Source organism: Macaca mulatta, chromosome 5 (assembly GCF_049350105.2).
Source record: "Macaca mulatta isolate MMU2019108-1 chromosome 5, T2T-MMU8v2.0, whole genome shotgun sequence".
Classification (NCBI taxonomy): domain Eukaryota; kingdom Metazoa; phylum Chordata; class Mammalia; order Primates; family Cercopithecidae; genus Macaca; species Macaca mulatta.
The window spans coordinates 191,754,458-191,776,302 of NC_133410.1; the positions used below are offsets into that span (position 1 = coordinate 191,754,458).

A 21,845-nucleotide genomic window follows, 5' to 3' on the forward strand; every position below is an offset into this window, starting at 1 on the left:
AAATCCCCAAGCCAGCAGTTTGTGATGAATAGTTCTTGTTGGAACTATATGTATTGCTGATAAAAAAGGACGAAGTCTTTTCATTGTGCAAATAAAATGAAGGGCTCCAGAGTATGTGCTCTGTGGTCGTTCCGCCTGGGCTGGCAGCGTGCTCCACGGAGAGACAGCCATCCCAGGAGGTTCTCTACACACACACCAGTCCTGCCCTGCCCTGCCCTGCCCCCCACAGACTGCTCAGTGCCAGGGAAGCCAGAAACGCTGCCCATGAAATACAGAGCACAGGATGCAGAAGCACGTCTGTGTGCCAGAGCCTACTTGAATCATCCAAAACACAAGATCACCCCCCTGCTTCTGACATAGTTTAGAAGGCATGACTGAATGTGGCTGCCTTTTGAGAAAAGGTTCCATAGAGACACAGGTCTCTGATTCAGGAGATGATGTGTCTACGCCTTTCACCTCTAAAGCTTTTAAAGAGCTAATCATTATTTTATATAATAAGACGTCATGCATTTTAAATAAATATGCAGCTCAGGCTTATTATACTAGGTTATCTTAAACACCTGAAAGAAGTCAATGATCTGCCAGATGATTCCGCTCCATATGAATAACACCTTCAAAGACACATACAGATTAACGTTTTATTCACCACTTCTATGCAATCACTGTTTTAAAATTGAGAACACTCATCCACAGTAATGGGTGTCATTACTATTAAGTCTTGATTGGTTTTGATCTCAGAGTAGAAGATAAAAATAGTTTACCAGTCTTGGAAAGAAACTATAGTTTAATAGCCACAGGAAAAAATGCATTTTCGAAAATCAGAAGCACAGTGAGATGACTAGAGCAGGACCTCCTACCAAATCCAGTGTTGAGCAAGCGTCTCCTGAGCAGCAGACGCTTGTCCTTTCTGGCTTAGTTTTTCAGGTTGGTGTTTCTTGTCTCCAGTTGATGATGATCTTGCATTTGCGCCACTGCATGGTGGCCCGAAGCTAGGAGAGCGTGGCTGGAACAGGCTGCACAGTTGAGCAGACACCCTCCCAGTAGAAGAGAAAGTCCAGCAAACCAGCCCAGAAAGAGGGCCTCCCCAAACTCCCACCTGGGGACAAAGTCTGGGACGTTCTCATCCCAGAACTCCTGAACCGTCTTGTGGGCAACCCAAGAGACAGGAACCAGGGCTGTGATTCCCGAGGCCCAGGACAGAACTCCTCCCAGGATCAGCAGTCGCCTCTTGAGATCTCTCTGACCGTCTCCAATTCTCAAACAGTCCAGGCCAAACCCAGAGACCAGCAGGCCCAGAAATCCCAGCCCGTTTGATAGAAACATTAAGATCCTGGAGACCCTGAGTTCAGCAGGCAAAGCCAGGAAGGAGTCAAAGTCCTTGCATTGCATTCCCACTTCCTCTTGGGTGACGCAGGTTTGCCAGAGTCCCATGGTCCAGTTTTCCATTTCATTTAAGTCCAGGTTGAGGTTCTTCCAGTGTGGCAGGTAGTTTGTAAGACAGGATAAAACCCATCCCAGCAAAGATAATGAAACTCCAGCTAGTTGAGCCACAGTTCTAAATACTAAAGCCATTATAATGTCCTGAGAGCTTTAACCAAACAAACTCCTGTCCTTCGGTTGCTGTGAAAAGAAGTGTGACACTTGTGTTATAACTTATGAAGCTCAGAAATATTTCTTCATTGTGTATATAGGAGGATTCTTGCCAGAGTTGCTATTGTTTGATTCCATGTTGAATGGGTTTCAGAAAAGGATAGGGAAATAATGCTGCAAACCAGTAATGCCAAGGTGTGGCCAAGATTGTGTTTGTGTCCTGTGGGCTGGATTTTGCAGAAAGCAGTTTGTCACTGAAATATAATTAAGTGATAATAATCCTCCTTTCGTTGTTAAGGTTAAAATGGCTTTCTTGTTATTCCCAACCTTTCTAACAAACAATTAAGTCTGAATGCAAAATGTTTAACTGATGGTTTTGGTTCAACACCTCCTGCTTTGTATCTCACTAATTGCACCTGTCAGATTTTCATCTCTTATAGTTCTCACATTTCAAATGTGCATGTTATGGTAATACTGAGTGTTACTTTTAAAAAATAGGTTCAAGAAAAGTATTTCTTAACCAAATAAATCAATCTTATCAGAAATATCTCTACACCTTAACTCGGGCCTGTGTTTCAGAAATTCCTCAGGCTACATATACCACACAGCATTTGAAGCAATACCAAACTACATATCTAGTTTATTTAACTGCATGCCTTTCTGTCAGATTTACGCTTGTGTGCATAAACACTTTTTTCTTATATATACTTTCTAAGTCGAGGAAAGAGTTCAGCATTAGGACTCTGCAGGTTGGAGTCAGTATTTCTGTTTATTCACCACTAAAGTATATATCCCCATGTTAGTGATTTTTCATTGAACAAAGGAAAGTTTTTATTCAAATGACCTGACAATATCTGGATATTAAGAAAAATGTCTTTGGAATTGTTTTTCTTTTTTTAATACGAAGGTTTCGAGGGAAAGGACGAGAGAAGAGATTGGCCAGTATTTTAAATCTGAGAGTATCACGAGGTACTGAAAACTCTTCAGCCTCATAAAATCTTGTCGCACTGAGTGCCTGGTAATACCCTAAACACAAACCACTTCTGTTCAAAGAAGAAAAAAGTCATTGCTGTGGAAATAACACTTTGGGGTTGGCTTAGCATGTGGCTTTGCTAAAGTAGAACACTTAAAATTTTCAGATTGTTAGTTTTTTTCTTTAGGAAACAGAAACTAATGATCATTTCTAACTACCAACAACAACAACAACAACAAAAGCTTTCTAATACAAAATTTACACATTAAAGCTTGAAACTGACTATACTGGACAGCCACCACATTAATTTCAATAACCAGATCAGTGAAGCTTGTTTCACTTCTACCTATATAATGCTTACCATAATCATTTTCTTTTAGATGAAATATTTTTCCTTCATTATTCTCTAGATTTTAGAGGGAAGTGGGTCTGCCTACTGTAGAGAAATAGTTACTGAATGAGAAAACGTGAGCATCACAGATTTAGCTACAAAACAAAGAGATCTTTGTCATCACGGTTGATATAGGATACATCTCTGGCCTCGTCGGAGTCTTACACTTGAGGATCTGCCGTCCCGTCTTCCAGATAGGAACACTGAGTTTGTATTTGCGCCACTGCATAGTGGCCCGAAGCTAGGAGAGCGTGGCTGGAACAGGCTGCACAGTTGAGCAGACACCCTCCCAGTAGAAGAGAAAGTCCAGCAAACCAGCCCAGAAAGAGGGCCTCCCCAAACTCCCACCTGGGGACAAAATCTGGGACGTTCTCATCCCAGAACTCCTGAACTGTCTTGTGGGCAACCCAAGAGACAGGAACCAGGGCTGTGATTCCCGAGGCCCAGGACAGAACTCCTCCCAGGATCAGCAGTCGCCTCTTGAGATCTCTCTGACCCTCTCCAATTCTCAAACAGTCCAGGCCAAACCCAGAGACCAGCAGGCCCAGAAATCCCAGCCCGTTTGATAGAAACATTAAGATCCTGGAGACCCTGAGTTCAGCAGGCAAAGCCAGGAAGGAGTCAAAGTCCTTGCATTGCATTCCCACTTCCTCTTGGGTGACGCAGGTTTGCCAGAGTCCCATGGTCCAGTTTTCCATTTCATTTAAGTCCAGGTTGAGGTTCTTCCAGTGTGGCAAATAAGTTGTAATAATGGATAAAATCCATCCCAGGAAAGATAGTAAAAGCCCAACAGATTGCATCACTATTCTAAAGATTAAAGCCATTGCAACAAGTCTTAGGACTTTGCCACCCCTATAGGATCTGCTGTCTTTTGTGGTTGACGGTAATGTGACGATCTTGGTTCTATGCTGCCTGGAATATAAGCTGTGGTCATTAACTCTTTGGGCACTCTGAAATGCGTTTTTGTTCTTCTTGAATATAATGTTTCATGTAAAGGACGAAGGACTCTCTTAAAACTATGAGTTAGGCTTTCTGATAAGGACTTGATCTGTTACCTTCCAATTTGGTAAAATTATATCCCCAATGCCTGATGATTATAAGTCTAAGGATGAACAAAGAAGGCTCTATGACCCCTCACCCTAAAATACAACAGAAATCTTTGTGCTTCAATATGGATTAATTAGATTTTAAGTGGTGATAAAAGGCCAGCTCTTTCTACAACAGGACTTCATTGTAAGAGCTGAATCTGAGATTTCAGGGATGCAAAACAAGGCCTTGTAAAGAAAGGTAGACTGTTTCCTATAATCTCTATTCTTCTCAGACTTCCTTAACCTACACAAGAGCCTGGCCCACATCCTCGAGTGTGGCAAGAGCTCAGTGGGACTTGGCAGGAAGGTTCCTCAGATTCCTTTGAAAAGTAGAGGCTGGCTTATGGGACTGATTAAAATGAAAAGGACTGAGGCTGATGGCGGGGGGTACTGGGTGAGGAAGGGAACATCCCGGGAAGTTCCAGCGTTCACTCTGTGGTTTTCTCCATCCTCGTTAAGGACTTGGAGGTAAAGCGTGATGTCTCAGCGTCCAGGGAGGTGTCTTTGTCCAGAGCTGAGCTGTCCCCTTGTCATTTCAGCAGCCTACGCAGAGCAACACCAGGCTTCAAGATTCCTGCCGGCCCCCAGACAAAAGTCTCTGGTACAAGCACAATAGCTACAATGGAGCTAAACTTGGAGGCTTCATCTTGTTTGTTTTTTTGGCTGAGGCCACACCTTGAGAGCATACTTCTGCAGAGGGTGACCCCTCAGAGAACACAGGGCCGGCCTCACAGGCCAGGACAAGAGGTCACCTGCCCCACATTCCCAGGGCTGCACCGTCTCCTCTCTGCATGGCCCCTGGGCATCCCGCACCCGCTCAGAGGAGATGAAATCAGATGGGCCCACAGGACATACAGGTTCCTAACGGTGGAGCCACTCCCCTGATGGGTTCTAACCTGGAGAAATAGAACCACTGCCCGTCATGTTGAACAGTGGAGTGTAGCCCAGGATCAGAGATGGTCTTTTATGGTGTCTCTAAATAGGAGATCGGAGAGACAGAACCTGGATCCCGAGGTATCCAAATTATTTTGGATAAGATTGCATAAGATTTAGATTTGAGGTGTTACTTTCTTCAGCTTTTCCCATCATCTTAAGTTTAAAAAGAAAAAACTATGCCACCAGATGAACTCTTCCTTCATTTTTACAAATTTTCCGAATTCCTGAGGCTATATTGGTGCCCACCATCCTGAAATAAGTCATTTCAGGACACATAGAGATACCCGGATCCAGAGGGCCGGAGACCTGTCTGGGCCTCATCACCAGTGCACAGGATATGGCAAGCTTGAGCTCTCTTGCAGGAGGCAGTCAGGGTGATGAAGGCCTGGGGAGCAGGTGTGAAAGATCATAGGGAGATGATTCTTAATATCACAGTGAAACGCTTTTTAAAAACCTAATGGAATCCCTGCTACAGGCGTCTAAGCCAAAGGTTATCACCTGCCAGGGTTATCACGGAGGGGATTTCTGCTGTGGTGGGTATTGGACCTGCATAACCTCTGAGCACCCTCCCAATTCATTTATTCTTCCAGCATTAAAAAATACGTTGTGGGCCAGACACGGTGGCTCACGCCGGTAATCCCAACACTTTTGGAGGCCGAGGCCGGCGGAACACGAGATCAGGAGTTTGAGACCAGCCTGACCAACATAGTGAAACCCCGTTTCTACTAAAAATACAAAAATTAGCCAGGCATGGTGGCGCGTGCCTGTAGTCCCAGCTGCTGAGGAGGCTGAGGCAGGAGAATCGCTTGAACCGGGAGGCAGAGGTTGCCGTGAGCTGAGACATGCCACTGCCCTCCAGCCTGGGCAACAGAGGGAGACTGTTTAAAAAAAAAAAAAAGGTGTGAGCCCCTCCTGCTGAGCAGGCACTGAGTGCTGGACAGTATGGATGCGACCCCTGCCCGGTCCCTATGGGGCTCACATTGGTACAAAGAGGCCATCAGGAAACAAGATAACTCAAAGAAGTCAAAGGAGCTGGGATATGAGTGTTCCAGGCAGAGACACGCAGCTGCAACAGCCCTGAGGCAGGAGTCTGCTTGGGCAGGAGCAGAAAGCATGAAGGTAGTCCGGATGGGGCTCCGGGAGGACTCCCACCCCCACATTTCAGTGCCTGAGTCAGCTGCTTCGGTCGCTTACAGAGTGCAGGTGCGGTGAAATTGGGCCAGCAGACATAATTACCACCACCTTGTTCAGGGTGTGGAGGGCTACATTGTCTCTGTTTGAAACTGTTCGTCTAAAGTATGGAGGTTTACACACATAGCTCAGAAACAGAGCTGGAGAAGTCAGCCAACTGAAGACTGAAGCTTAGGGTGAACACCATCCTAGTTTGCCCAGGATTGTCAGGATTTCAGCCCTGAAAGTCACACATCCTGAGAAATGCTTGGTCCGGGGCAAGGGTTGATAAACATCCCATAATAAGCCATCCCAAAACTTAGGTACTTAAAACAACAATCATATTTCTACTCTTTTTTTTTTTTTTTTTTGAGATGGAGTCTTGCTCTGTCACCCAGGCTGGAGTGCAGTGGCGTGATCTCAGCTCGCTGCAACCTCCACCTTCCCGGTTAAAGAAATTCTCCTGCCTCAGCCTCCCGAGTAGCTGGAATTACAGGTACACACCATCACACCTGGTTAATTTTTGTATTTTTGGTAGAGACGGGAGTTCACCATGTTGTCCAGGCTGGTCTCGAACTCCTGACCTCAGGTGATCCAGCTGCCTCAGCCTCCCAAAGTGCTGGGATTACAGGCATGAGCCACTGTGCCCAGCTGGCAATTTCTATGTATTTTGCTCATGAATGTGCAGCTTGGGACTCAGCAGGGACCACTTGTCTCTGCTCCAGGCGGCATCAGCTCAACTGGGGGCTGGAGGGTCCCTTTCCAAGGTGGGTCACCCACATGGCGGCTGCCAGCAGAGAGCTCAGCTTCTGTCGTCATATAGGGCACAAAAAACACACAGACAAGGCCACCTCAAGCCAAATTGTAGCCAGATTGCTGCTGTAAGCGGCCTCACCTCATCGGCTGGCAACAGGAACCGTGGACCCTGGGTCCTGCAAGAGACGATTGAGGAAGGTCGAAGGCAGAGGCCCGAGAGGTCCAGCAAAAGCTTTGGATTCGAAGTCAGTGGAGAAGCCCAATCTTCCATTGTCAAAATGACCCTTTAAAAATCCCTTAAGCATGAGAGATCAATACACATCTCTCCCCAGGCCCCGCTCGCTGGGGTCTTCTCTGGCAATGGGCCAGGTTACTCGGGGTCCACAGTTTGAGCACAAAATGAAGAAGTCGGCTTGGTTTGGGATCTTGCAGGAAGATTATCTGCTGAATCTGAAGGCCGCAGAATCCAGAGAGGAGGGCACTGGGAACGCCGGGACACCACAGGCTTCCCCGCCTCCCCTCCGCAGCACCCAGCAGTGCTGCCAGGAAGAGCCGCCCTTCCTCCGAGCCGGCGCCGGCCTCCCTGGCACTCTGATAAATAGGTGAAGATGAGGGGTTCCTTTATCTGATTAAAAGAAAATCTATGGGTTATTTTTTCTTGATTTTTCTTTCTTTCTTTTTTCTTGGAGATAAGAGTTTTGCTCTTGTTGCCCAGGCTGCAGTGCAGATCTCGGCTCACCGCAACCTCTGCCTCTGGGGTTCAAGCGATTCTCATGCCTCAGCCTCCCGTTTTCTTAATATTTCTTTCCCTACTAAATAGTAATTCACGCTATTAATACTATTGACCTTATTATTAAGGACAAGACAACGCTGTTACCCTCACAACCCCCACAGCACAATACCTTGTATCTACTATGTGTTCAACAAATATTTGTCTAATAAATTGATTAGAAGGATCCTTCTAAATGATAATAAAGTAAATACAGAACATCACACTATAGATGTCATTCCCATTGCCAGTACCCTTTCATCATGGTGACAAAATCAGCTGTCCTGGAGCGTCTGAGCATGAGGAGTGGGAGAGGAAATATTGCTGAAGCCTCACGAGTTGGCGAACAAGAGCATCCCCTTCCAGAAGGGCATCAAGAATGACATCTCTTAGGTGCGGGAAAAAGACTAGAAGGCTAAAGGCCCCCCAAAATATTCACCAGGTGCTAGAAATGGATGCTTTTTCTTTTCCTTGTTTTGATTATTTTTATTTTCTAAATGTTCTACAAAGACTGTGCAGGACCCTGATAAGAAAAAAAAAAAAAAAAAAAAAAAACGATGTAAAAGAAAAAAAGATGATCTGCTGGACAAAATTAACTTTCTTTTGTCAGATCATAATAATAGGTAACAATTATCTAGAGCCTTCTACATACCAGGCACTGTTCTGAGACTTTAACATGGATTATCTCATTGAATCCTCACAATCATACAATGGGGGTAGATACTAGGTACATCACTATTTTACAGACGATAGGGCTAAGCACAGTGGGGCAAGTCATGGGGTCATTTACAGAGCCATGAAGGCAGCACCTCAGTTCCTTTACCAGTGATATGGTTTGGCTGTGTCCCCACTCGGATCTCATCTTGAATTCCCACGTGTTGTGGGAGGGGCCTGGTGGGAGGTACTGAATCATGGGGGCAGATCTTTCCCATGCTGTTCTCGTGATAGTTAACAAGTCTCACGAGATCCTATGGTTCTATAAGTGGGAGTTTCCCTGCACAGGCTCTCACTCTCTTTGCCTGCTGCCATCCATGTAAGATGTGACTTGCTTCTCCTTGCCTTCTGCCATGATTGTGAGGCTTCCCCAGCCACATGGAACTGTAAGTCCATTAAGCCCCTTTCTTTTGTAAATTGCTCAGTCTGAGGTATGTCATTATCAGTAGCATGAAAGTGGACTAATACCCCAGAGCACAGAGGTACCTGGGCCTGGACCTCTAAGTCTATACTGTACAGTGTTGTTCCAAGCAGAGCTTCTGCATGGAAACCACCTGAGGAGCTTATCCAGCTCGACTTTCGGGTTCCCCCCTCCCCTGCCTGCAGTGTGCTGCTAAATGTTTAACAGCGACTCTCAGGTTGGTAGCCCTGGATTACAGCCTCTACCAATTTCCATGATGGAAATACTCTCACCATGGCCAATTCCAGGCTACCAGTGTGGAATCACTGAGTATGCAGTGAGTTAGGAAGAGATAATACAGTCATATAATGGTGACTATAGCAATGGGGACACATGCTGAGAAATGGGTCATTAGGGAATTTTTGTCATTGTGCAAACGTCACAGAGTGGACTTACACAAACCTAGATGCTCTAGCCTCCTCCCCCCGAGGCTGTATGGTATGGCCTATCGCTCCTAGGCTGCAAACCTATACAGCGGATTACTATACTGAGGACTGCAGGCAGTCATAACACAATAGGGATTTGCATATCTAAACATAGAAAAGATGCAGTGGAGGCCAGTTGTGGTGGCTCACACCTGTAATCCCAGCACTTTGGGAGGCCGAGGTGGGCGGATCACCTGAGGTCAGAAGTTCAAGATCAGCCTGGCCAACATGGTGAGACCCCATCTCCACTAAAAATACAAAAATTTTAGCCATGCATGGTGGTGTATGCCTGTAATCTCAGCTACTAGGGAGGCTGAGGCAGGAGAATCACTTGAACCTGAGAGGCAGAGGTTGCAATGAGCTGAGATTGCACCACTACACTCCAACCTGGGTGACAGAGCCAGACTCTTGTCTCAAAAAATAAAAGAAAAAAAAAAGAAAAAAGATGCAGTGGAAATGCAGTATTAAAATCTTACTGCACTGCCATATACACAGTCTGCCGTTGACTGAAACATCAATATATTACGTGAGGCTATCTAGATACAATAGTTGTAGGTAACCTCAAGAACATAGATAATAGCAAAATAATGAGGAAGGGATATGTTTGGAGTGTTCATTTGCTTGTCATATCATTTATAAGTTTATATGATTCAATTTTCAGTGATGGCTGTGTTTAACAACCAACTCCCAGAATTCCTGAAAAGTTGACAGCCTCTGGAGGCCGTGTGAGACAGGTCCTGCAAATCCCCGTGACAAGCAGAGACACTGCACATCCCGGGGAGGGTCCCGGGAGCTGGGGGCAGGATTCTGCAGGTCAGCAAGCCCCTCCAGCACTTCTCTCACACGCTGAGGCTTGTGAGTTTGAGAACTGGACCATCTGGCTTTGCTGCCTGGAGCACAGGTCTGAGACCCCTCGGAATCCTCAGCCAAGCCCAGCCACACCGCAGATGCCCAGCCACACCGCTGATGCCCAGCCACACTGCAGATGCCCAGTCACACCGCAGATGCCCAGCCACACCGCTGATGCCCAGTGCCCAGGCACACCACTGATGCCCAGCCACACCACTGATGCCCAGCCACACTGCTGATACCCAGCCACACTGCAGATGCCCAGGCACACCACTGATGCCCAGCCACACTGCTGATGCCCAGCCACACCGCTGATGCCCAGGCACACTGCTGATGCCCAGTGCCCAGGCACACCGCTGATGCCCAGGCACACCGCTGATGCCCAGCCACACCGCTGATGCCCAGGCACACCACTGATGCCCAGCCTTCAGGCCATGGAGGAGGCAGAAGAGCAAGCTGGTCTGGATTTTGCCAACCCACCTCCGGTGGTGCCTACCTCTTGATTTTTGCTGTTTCACTCAAGTGACTTGTCTGAAATATAGAGTGGTCCCTTATGTCTTTCTGTTCCAATCCTCCAAACACGACCAGCTTGGCCTACAGACATTTAGGATGTGGTGGTTAAAAATATATATTGCTTTTAGATTTATGGCACTTACCAGTTACTTGAATTGATGTATTTAATTTTGTCATTACCAGCCAATCTATTAGTTGAATGCTCCTGAAGCTTTCATCAAAGCATTTGGGGAAAGAAAAAAGAATTTTAAAAAAGTCCAAGTTCTTGCCCATTGGAGGAAAAAAAAAAAAAAAACCAACCAGAGACTCTAAGGAAAAAATATATAAACAAGTATAAACTCGTACTTATCTGGAAACTGGGACTTTAAACTTCCAGGCAGTAGTGGCTTCCTACATCAGAGGATCTTTAGGGAACCACCAGCAGAAAGTTCCTCCCCGTGGCCTGACACGTTTTGCCCAGGACATTCAGGGGTGAATGGAATGGAAGAAGGTGGTGGAAGGGGTTCCGCCCAGCAGACCATCGCCAGGACAGATCTGGAGGGGTGTGTGCAGACCCCTGCAGAAGGCCTCATTGCTGCTGCCCAATAGCTCCCAGTCCAGAGGGTGGGGGTCTGAAGACATAGACAGGATGTGTTGCCTCCACATAATTACTCTGCTGTGAGTGACTCCGGGGTGCCCTCAGTCCGATTCAGGTGACGGCATTTAAGAGAGGAAGGAGGGGAACCCTAGTCAATATTCACTTGATCTCTGCCTGTGTGTACACTGGCAAGGAGGAATGTGTGGATTTCCAGGAGCAGGAAACAAACCCTTTTCATAGCTGAGTGGGTGGAGGTGAAGTGTTTCTGAAAGCCTAGTTATCTCGTGTCTCTGTCTTCTGAGGCCCTAACTGAGATTTTATGCCAAACTGTCAAGGTACTAATGCCTAAGAAATAACAGGAGACATCGGCTCTCGGTAGTGAAGGGAACATCCTGTCATGCAACAACCAAGGGACAGAGGCCAGGATAACGTGTCTCAGTCTGTTCTGTGCTACTATAATGGAATACTTAAGACTAGGTAATTTACCGGAAATGTATTTGGCATGATCCTTTTGTAGTTTGTGAGCATGATGATTGGGTGTTCACACGCATGCGTGAGATGTGCCACCCTCAAACCTTGTTACAATGTCAGCACATTAACCGTCTGATCTGAAGAAAAAAAGAAAGAAAAAGAAATGTATTTGGCTCACAGTTCTGGAGGCTGGCAAGTCCAAGAGCATGGCATTGGCATCTGGTGAGGGCCTCAGTGCTGCGTCATGCCATGGCTCAAGGCAGAAGGGCAAGAAAGGATGAGAGTGAGGGGGCAAAAGGGACCCAAACTCACTTTTTTAACCACCCACTCTCACGCTCACTCACTCCCAAGACAAAAGCATTAAGTCCTCCCTGAGTACAGAGCCCTTTGACCTAATACCTCTTAAAAGGCCCCACCTCTAAACACTGAGGATTATGTTTCCAACATATGAACTTTAGGGGACACATTCAAACCGTAACAAAAGCATAATAATAATAACCAGTATTTAATAAGCACTTACTGCTTGCTAGGCATTAGGTTAAGAGCTTTAACTGTGTTATCGTATTCTCACAAGAACTGTCTGATATAGACACCATCTTTATCTCCATTTAACAGATAAGGAATCTGAGGCTTAAGTAAACCAATTAGTTTGCCAAACAATAGTTCAAAGAATGAAGCCTGTCTCACACCAAAGTCCACCCCTTAATCTTTTATGCCATAAAGAGTGATCTGAGACCATTGTCATGGTTGCCTCTCCATTTTGTCCTGAAGCTTTGCTTGCTAAAGTTGGCACTCACTTGGCAAGCACTGTGCCTCCTCCTCGGGCCAGAGTCAGAACCCTGAATCCATCTGCCAGCAGTGGGGGCCAAAGCCATGGGAAGCACATGCTGGCTTTGTGACTGTAAAGTTAGAAACTGCTACCACAGAGGGGCTTTACAGGGAAGGCTGTGGGAACTGTCCGAGCCAGGGACTCCGTCTCCACCCACTGCACAAATAGAAATGAAAAGACCTCTATCTTGGGATTAACTGGGTTCTTTTCTTTGTAAATCCTTTCTAAATATTAATCTAAGCTCCCAACCCTCATGGCTAATGTTTCCTTTAAGTTTCCAGTTAACACATGGGAAAATCATTGCAAATCAGTGACAGCCTTGGCACCTACTCTTGAAGAGGTGGGTCTCTGAGACTCACGGAACCCTAGAGGCAGCCGACACCTCAGGCATCACAGTGCCTTCATTTTCTAGTGAGCTGAGGATCAGTGTCAAGACTCTGACCCGGCCTCCAGACTCAGATTCCAGGGCTCCTTCCCCTCGGCTGCGCTGCTGGGTTTTAGCAGGAATCCACAGCCCCAGCTGGTGCCCCAGCCATCAGAATATCTGCCCTTTTCTCCAGGAGAGAGACTGAACTCCATGCAAACATTAGCCAAACACCAGCCACGTCCTGGAAGGCATGCTGAGAGCTGGCAGAGAGGGGAAGGTGTAAGATGGAAACGCCTGGCCCTGGGTAGATATAGCAGGAGCACAGGCAGGGCCATGGGTGGGTCCAATCAGGGGACCACCGCAGGGAGCCCTGGACTTCATGAACAGGACTCTGGTCCTGCTTCCGAGAACGACCTTAAAGAAACATCAACCTGAAGACTTTGGGACCATCCCAGGCCCAGCCAGGAGTAGAAACATGAGGACTTTCTGGGCACAAAAGTTAAAACTTGAACTTGTACCATTGCCTGAGTCAGCTTTGCTGTGTGCCTTTCTACCTGGAGCACTGATGTTGCACAACTCCATGGAGCAGCATTTACATAGAACGCAGTGTCAATCCCGTCACTTTCGTTCTTTCTCTTTAAACAGAAAGACCAACTGTAGAAAAGCTAAGGTGTTGGCCACGCATTCCACAAGCGTTTGTTGGGCATCTAGTGCCAGCCTCGGGGCCAGGCCCTGGGTACACAGTTAACAAAGCAGTCGTGGTCCCTGCCTTCATGGAGCTTGAGGTGTAATCGAGTTTGGCAGAAAATACATATTCAATGCCTAAATGAAACCAACTATGGGAAAGACATCAATTGAACACCCATAAGCATCCATGCCTTGGGCTTCCGGGACCTGCAGCCCCCAGCCTGGCCGAGTCACTACCCTCAGACACTCGACAGGGAGAACTGGGAAAATCCCTCCTGAGCTGGGAAAGGGAAAACTCTGCTTCGGTCAGACCAGCCCCCTGAACCTCAAGGAGCTCAGGTCACATGCTTACAGACCTTTCCAGAACAGTGAACCTTCCTGGGAACCCATCTAAGCAGCTGACCGCGTCCCAGAGGCTTTAGTGCTGCCTGGAGCTCTGGAGGATGTGAAGTTACAACTCGAAGCAGCACAGGATGTCCGGCACCAGCATGGCTAAGTCTGGGGTGTGGGAGGGGCTGTGGAGGGGAGGCCTGCCTTGGGTCCCCCGCTGACACACACCTGCTGCTGCCAGGCTCCCGTGTGCCACAAACGCAGGAGCTCTTTGCTCTCTCAACAGGTTATTCCATTCAGGTTTTTTGAAAACGGTGCACTAACCGCGTCTCAAGGAGGTTTCTCTCTTAAATTCCTCTGCAAAGGAAATTATGGGATTGCCGTGAGACTTTGTGTCATGGCCTTCTCTTTCATAAAATCCTTGTTGTCGGCCGGGTGCGGTGGCTCACGCCTGTAATCCCAGCACTTTGGGAGGCCAAGGCGGGCGATCACGAGGTCAGGAGATCGAGACCATCCTGGCTTACACGGTGAAACCCCGTCTCTATTAAAAATATACAAAAAAACTAGCTGGGCGTGGTGGTGGGCACCTGTAGTCCCAGGTACTCGGGAGGCTGAGGCAGGAGAATGGCGTGAACTTGGGAGGCGGAGCTTGCAGTGAGCTGAGATCGCGCCACTGCACTCCAGCCTGGGAGACAGCGAGACTCTGTCTCAAAAAAATATATGTGTATATGTATCTCCTTGTTGTCTGTAATACTCCTGTTTCCAGTTCAGAGGCTGCTCCCAAAGTCAACAGATTTCCCCACCCAACTGCAGAGCCCACAGGTGAAACTCCTTCAAAGGGGACACTATTTTACCCAGTTGAGGTAAAAGGGCCTTTGAAAGTCCAAATGGTCTTATTTCAGAATTATTACATGGATTTCTCCCCCAAGAGGATGAAACTTTCCCATAAATTAAAGATGAATTTAATGCAAATGGAAGAGCTTGGGCTCTGAGATTGGAAAGACCAGGGTTCACATTCTGACTCCGCTCCTTAAACCTATGTGGCCTCAGGCAACTTGACTTCTCTGAGCCTGTCGCCTCGTCTGTAAAATAGTGATAGTCACTGTGCCAGCATTCACATGGTGAGATTGGGCATAGCACTGGAAAGTCTCTCAATGCATAGTAGGCTCTCAATAAATGAGAGTTGCTATTTTTATTTTGTATTTGGTTTTTCAAACCCATCTTCAGAGGCAGCTGTGAAAGTGCGTTTCATCTGTGGGTGGGTGGTTTGTTGTGGTCCACCGGCTGAAACAGATGCCCTTTTCCAGTCTTTATACAACTGGATACTTCTAAAATTGTTTTTTGTGCCATGGAAAGGTCTTGCCTGCCCATGGATCCCACTCTTCCTCCTCCTCCTCCATGATCAAGTGCTTGGTGCTTCTCTCTCTGGGCCGCTCCCTCCCATGCTGTGTCATCCATGGCGTTTGTGCTGAGGTCTCACTTTCCTTCAGACTGAGAGGATCAGATACCCTGGTCAGCGACCGTGGTTCCGGCCCACCTGCTCGACCTGGGGCTGCGGCTGGGAGGCTGGATCCAGAGGCAGTGTTTCTTGCCAAGTTTCCCTCAGATCCTGCTATGGGAGAAGAGCTGTGGGTATTATCAGCACAAAGATTCCCACCAACCTTCGCTGGAAGAAAAATATCATTTCTAAGAGGAGAAACACTGAATAAAGAGATTGTACATGTGAAATGCTTTGCACCTGTATCTGAATCTTTTCATCCATCCATCCATCCACCTATTCATCCATCCATCCATCCGTCTATTCATCCATCCATCTGTCCTCCCATCCATCCATCTGTCCTCCCATCCATCCATCCGTGTGCTCATCCATCCATCTGTCCATCCAACCATCTGTCCATCCATCCATCCATCCATCCATCCATCCATCTGTCCATCCAACCATCTGTCCATCCATCCATCCATCCATCCATCCATCCATCTGCTCATCTGTCCATCCATCCATTCTTCCTGAATTACGTATCCTTGTGTTGAATGCCTGTAATAAGCACATCACACATGGGGGATCAGGGATGGAGAAGAGGGGTATTCTCTGTCAAGTAGCTCACAGACCATTCAAGGAGGCAGACAAGCAAAGAGGCAACTGCAATGCTGTGTGACAAGTGTGAGGTGAGGGAGGAGGGAGTGGGAGAAGAGACTGAGCACTTGGCTAGGACACATATCCTGTGCGGCACCACCAGAGAGGCGTCCCAAAGTTGGTAATGTTTCATGTCCATGCAAAGCATGATGGGAGCCATCGGAATTTAATGCCAAGCAGAGAGGAGGGAACGGACAACACAGGGCAAAGGAACAGCATGTGTGAGGCCCAGAGGCCACAGCAGATTCCCAGGCTGGGGAGGCCAGTGGCAGCCACAAGGCAAGGGCTGAGCTCAGGGCTTCTCATTCTTTTTTGAGCCATCAACCCCTTGTGCAACTCTGTGAAGTTTATGAGTCTCTTTTCAGAGTCATGCTTTTAAATGCATAAGTTAAATACACAGGATGACAAAGGCAACCAATGACATTGAAATACAGTAATCACAACACTTAAAAAATAGTAATAGATGTCCTCTATTAACATATTAAATAACAAGATCTAGCAAAGGGTATCCAAGTACCATGGTGTCTCAGTGGTGAAATGTGTAAATATTTCAAGATATTTGAACAGCTATATGGCAGTCAACAACTGCCATATAGAAAATATCTGTAGTTTCCATTGGTGTCAAAATACCTAGACCACATGGTTTGTTGCCCACGTTCATAATTAAAGAAAATGCTAAATTTCAGTTTGAAGTTAGTAGAAAATGTAATTCCTCCTCCCCACCATTTCCTATTCCTACGAAGCCCTTTCTTGGCTTTCATGGACTCCAGCTTCACAAACCCCTGCCCCTAACTCAGTTAGCTCCTCCTGCCGCAGCTCCTCAGTCACTATGGATTCCATGACCTCAACAATCCAAAATGTGATCATTGACACATTTGTGTCATTGTCCTTCTCACCTGTGGGCAGGAATTGCATCTGTCCTTTCACCTCTGTGAATCCAGAGCCCATCAGAGCAAGTCTGCACACATTAGATACTCAGGAAATGTTAAATGAATGAATGAGTCATGTCACACCAAGGATTGTGGACTTTGGACAGGGATTTGGGGGTAGAAATTGGAGTGGCATGATGAGATTTACTATGAATTTCAGAGCATGAAAAAAATCAAATCTCTGAGGTGTCCCATGTCTACCGCATCTATTGTGGCTCAGGTAAGGCAACTGCAAGACAAATAGGAAAAGATAAATAAATCTTTATAATAAGGAAAAGATAAATGTATTTTATTTCACTTGTGGGATTCATGCAACTCCTATCATGATCCTGTGGGAAAGAAAAGGAAAAAAAAAGCCTTCTTGGCCAATTTTAAGACCTGCTGTGGAAAAACAAAAGTGCTTTAAGAAATAAACATAGAAGTAAATCTTTAACAACCAGAGAGTTCATTTAATGCCATGCAGATACTACAAAATATGAGATACAGCTTTAACGTGTCATTAGTTTTGAAGCTAAAAAAAAAACAAACAAGAATGGACTTTGAATAATAAGAATATGTATTAGTGTTTCTTGAACTTGAAGAATTTACAGAGAAATAGTTTTTAGGTTTTTCATAATATGCTCATGAACCCCAGCTTGAGAAAACACTGACTTAAGAAACTTAAAGTCTTTTTTATGAAAATATTAAATATAACTTACCATTGTAAGTTTTCTCATTATATTCTTAGAATTGCTAATTTTAAAAAAACTAAAATAAAAAATATAAAATTAAAATCTTGCAGCTGTCCAGGCATCTATGATTCCCAGTGTGAAGAACTTTGTATTTTAGAAAATTATAATTATAGTAAATAGAATATCTAGTTGCCTGAGAAATAGGTAGTTGCCATTTTCTTTGATGTTATGATATATTGACAAAACTTATATTTTAATTGTAAGTGGCTGCAACTTAAGGGAAAAAGAAAATAGTAGAATCAAGAGATTCTATTTTTACTATTAATTTATAATTTATATCTCCCCTAACCTATTCCTCTAAATAATCTGAAATTGACTAAAACAATTATAAACTCTGCAAAACAACATTGTTGCAAGAAGTTTTAGTTTATTGATTCACCTCTTCTCCACAGAGTATGTGTAACTTTAAAATTTTGAATATTAAAAGTAATTTTTGCAACCATCTTTAATATCAAAGGCATGACAAGTAAACTCTTGCTTAAGTGAAGACTAATATGCATCTTGTCTAAATCATTAAATAGAAAGATATTGTCAATGTATGTGTCATCATTGTAAACAGTTAAGTGGTTATGGACAGGAAAATCATATCTGTTCTTACCAGTTCATTCTTGGTACTATGACTCATGGCTGATTATACGTCTGCTGTCCCTGCTTCCCGTTGGAGGAAGTTCTTGAAGGAAATGGCCATATTCTCTTCCTTTCTGGAAAGTTCTTTCCATTCCTGACATAGTTGGCTTTTCTGAGACCATTTTGCGGTGACCACTGCCAAAACAAAGGCTTTGACAGTGCAGCTTCCTACTGCCTGGCAGCACCCACACCTCTTCCTCTCTTCTGCTGCTAACCAAATGCTTGACAGCTTTGGCCTGGGCCACCCACTGTCTTCCCCTTCTTGCTCTTAGACCTAGCATTCAGCACAGTTCCCAGCTCAGATCACTTTTTGTTCGTTTTTTGCATTTCCTGTGATTGTTTCAGGTTAGAATTTCTGCACTCACCCCTAACCCAGGAAACCCCACCCTTGGCTCCCCATGTGTCCAGAATCTAGGAGCTACTCATCACTGTGTGTGAATTAAACTGAATGAAGCGTGGTGATGAGAAGATTCGGGGACCTAAAATGCATTGTGATACATGGATATTTTGTAAGGGTGTTTTAGACCGACATAGAAAAAAAGAAAATTTGCTTCCTCACAACAAAGTTTTGATTTATCGTTTTTGTTTATTTTTAATTTTCTAGCCTCATTCCGTAAGGGGATGCTGAGGTTGCTGGAAAAAACAACTAGAACCTGACGTATGTTAGGAAGAAATGATTCTAATTTTACTAAAGCCACAAGATAATTGTAGAGCTGCCAGGTCCCAGAGCATCTCCCTTCTCCCCACTTGGCAGGCAGTCTCAGCCATCTCCACGGGGCAGTTCTGGAGTAAAGAGAGCCTGATGGCTCATGTGTCTTAGAGATTTCACAAAGAGCTGGTTCAACTCAGGATTGCTACAAACCATAGGCCCTGGTGGCCACTGTAAATATCAGGGTTAATTAATTCACCCTTTCATCCCGTGACATATTCATCCATTCTCTCAACAAACGGAGCCATGCCCCAGGCACTGTACTAAGGCAGATACCGAGATGGGTCAAACATGGTTCCAACCACCGATCCAAGACGACAGGTGTGAAGAAGAGGAAGGGCAGGGTGCTATGGGAGCCCAAAAGGCAGCTCCTAACCCAGAAGGGGAGGTCAGGAGTGAGCTTCCTGCAAAAGTTGATGTCAAAATTAGAGGATTTAACAAGAAGAATGAGATGGAGAAGGCACCCAGGCAGAGAAACAGCATGTCTGAAGGCTGGGAGGCGAGAACCCCACAGAGAAACAGCAGGTCTGAAGGCTGGAAGGTGAGAACCCCCAACAGTGGATCTACAGCTCTCCAGTCAGGATCATCTTCCACTGACTCCAATAATATCTGCTATCAAAAAGATGCATGGAACTGAGGCCACCTCCTGTCTGGAGGCACCCAGCTGGGAATCCTGTGGCTTAAAACCTCCCTCCGCACAGATCTCCTGGGACTCAGGCAGCTTGCCTGTGTCTGGGTGGGAGGTCATTGCTGTAGGGGAGATGTTGCTGGAGGTATGAGGGGCTTAGCCTCAGCGCACAACCTAAGTGGGAGAAGGAGGGGCAGAGCCAAGATCCCAGTCCCTGCATAGCTTCCCAGAGTACCCCATAAGACCAACAGAGCCCCATTCTAACCCACTCTTCCCTAAAATCCAAGCTGGGCCTACCACCCTCAACCTCCTTCCAGAAGGTAAGGAGGATCTTACTGTTTGTACCCCCAGACCAACAGAAAGAATTATTGGAGTCTCCCCCCAGGGACCAAACATGTGGAGTCCGCATTCACTGAGCATCACCTGTGTGTCACACGTGAGGTACAAGGCTCCCTGCAGTGAGTCTCATGGCGTTGGGAAACCGCAGCCGGACACTGGCTGGCTTGCCTCTTAGTTGACTCCTTTATTCTCCTCTGGGTGTGGTTTGTTGCATTCTTTCGGGCTGAGATCCCAAAACAGACCTGTGGACATCTGGGCCCACGCCAAGTTGGTGTATTTCAAACCCCCAGCAATGACAGAAATGTCACTTAAAACAATCTCCTGTCTATTAAGTTTAGCACAATTTTTTCTAAAGAATAAAGCACAATACTGGCAGGACTTTCAGGAAAGAAGCACACCCGTGTGTGATGGTTCTTATGGCGTTTCTCTCTCTCTCTTTCTTTTTTTCTTTCCTTCTTTCTTTCTCTCTCTTTCTTTCTTTCTTTTTCTTGAGAAAGATCAGATGATAATGGAACAAGAGCTATGAAACTGGCCCGATAATCCCATTTTTGGGAATATACTACAAGAAAATAATTTCAAAGAGAAAAGCTAATATGTACAAATAAATACACAGCAGCTGCAACTGCACATGGTATAAAACTGGAAACAAACTAGACAAACAACAGGGGAAACAGCTAAACAAATTATGGAGTGCCATGAAATACTTTATGGCCATTGAAAATGACAAGGACAGGGCTGGGTGCGGTGGCTCACCCTGTAATCCCAGCACTTTGGGAGGCCGAGGCGGGCGAATTGCCTAAGGTCAGGAGTTCGAGACCAGTCTGGCCAACATGGTGAAACCCTGTCTCTACTAAAAATACTGAAATTAGCCAGGCATGGTGGCGGGCGCCTGAAATCCCAGCTACTCGAGAGGCTGAGGCAGGAGAATTGCTTGAACCCACGAAGTGGAGGTTGCGGTGAGCTTAGATCATACCATTGCACTCCAGCCTGGACAACAAGCGCGAAACTCCATCTCAAAAAAAAAAAACAAAACAAAACAAAAGAAAAAAGAGGAAAGAAAATGACAAGGAAAGGACCTTTTTGATGCACCAAGATTGGAATATTTAAGCAATGATAGAATGTAAAAGCAGCACACGCATGCTGCATGTAACTATATATTTTTAAATGCTTAAGTGTTCCACAAACATTACAAGATAGCCTAAAAGGAAATAAGTTGAATTTAAATGTTCACTAGGTCCTTTCTTTGCGTTGCTCAAGTTCATCATTTACAAAGCACAGTTTTCAAAAGCAGATGTGTGTCTCTTTAGAAGGACAACAACCCAAATGTTGGGATCCCTGGGACATGGCCAGGGATGCACGCTGTCAGAGCATTCGTTTGCCAGGTCACTTTGTCTCTGACTGGCACATCACGTTTGCACACCTCCCTCAGCCAGAATGCCTGCTCCTCTGTTCTCCAAGCACGGCAGTCCAGATGAATGCAAAGGAAGTGGCTTTTCTCATCTCTGCTGCACGTAGTGCCAGCCAGGAATTGACAACAGGGAGGCAGGAAATTTTCCATGTGAATTAGAAGGCTAAGATGTCCCCTACTTTCTCTCGGACAGTTGGTCTGCCTGGGCTGGCATTTGCTGTGTGGAATGGAAAGGAGTTATGCTGGAGGAAGTGAATGAGCAACAACCTCATATCTGGGATTTTTAAGGTCTGACAGCTGAGAAGCTCGTTAGCAACAATCCTGGTGCAAGTTGGGGGCTTCTGGAAACAGCGATCACCAATTCTCCTTTCCCCATTGTATTATGATTAGGTCCCTGTCAAAAGACTATTTGGGCCAGGCACAGTGGCTCACGCCTATAATCCCA

At 45.9% G+C, this 21,845-nt stretch overlaps 3 protein-coding genes and 1 non-coding gene across 9 annotated transcripts in view; 1 reads left to right on the forward strand and 3 right to left on the reverse strand.

Moving 5' to 3' along the window:
- The window catches only part of DCTD (dCMP deaminase), a 500,232-nt gene that overhangs the window by 422,421 nt on the left and 55,966 nt on the right, over window positions 1-21,845 (reverse strand). The gene's annotated exons all lie outside the window — the stretch shown is intronic.
- On the reverse strand, window positions 500-20,199 carry CLDN22 (claudin 22). 6 transcript variants are annotated; one of them, XM_078001709.1, is made up of 5 exons: window positions 20,077-20,199; window positions 18,288-18,451; window positions 14,124-15,507; window positions 10,778-11,819; window positions 625-1,620 (listed from the first exon to the last, which is right to left on the reverse strand). In XM_078001709.1, exon 5 carries the CDS (start codon window positions 1,570-1,572, stop codon window positions 913-915), a length of 660 nt encoding a protein of 219 aa, XP_077857835.1. In that variant the 5' UTR covers window positions 1,573-1,620; window positions 10,778-11,819; window positions 14,124-15,507; window positions 18,288-18,451; window positions 20,077-20,199; the 3' UTR covers window positions 625-912.
- Window positions 3,116-3,778, reverse strand: CLDN24 (claudin 24). Its single transcript, NM_001194880.2, is given in 1 exon segment — window positions 3,116-3,778. A coding segment is annotated over 1 exon segment (663 nt).
- On the forward strand, window positions 11,717-11,820 carry LOC114678588 (small nucleolar RNA U13). Its single transcript, XR_003730022.1, has one exon. It is a non-coding gene; the product is annotated as a small nucleolar RNA U13 (small nucleolar RNA).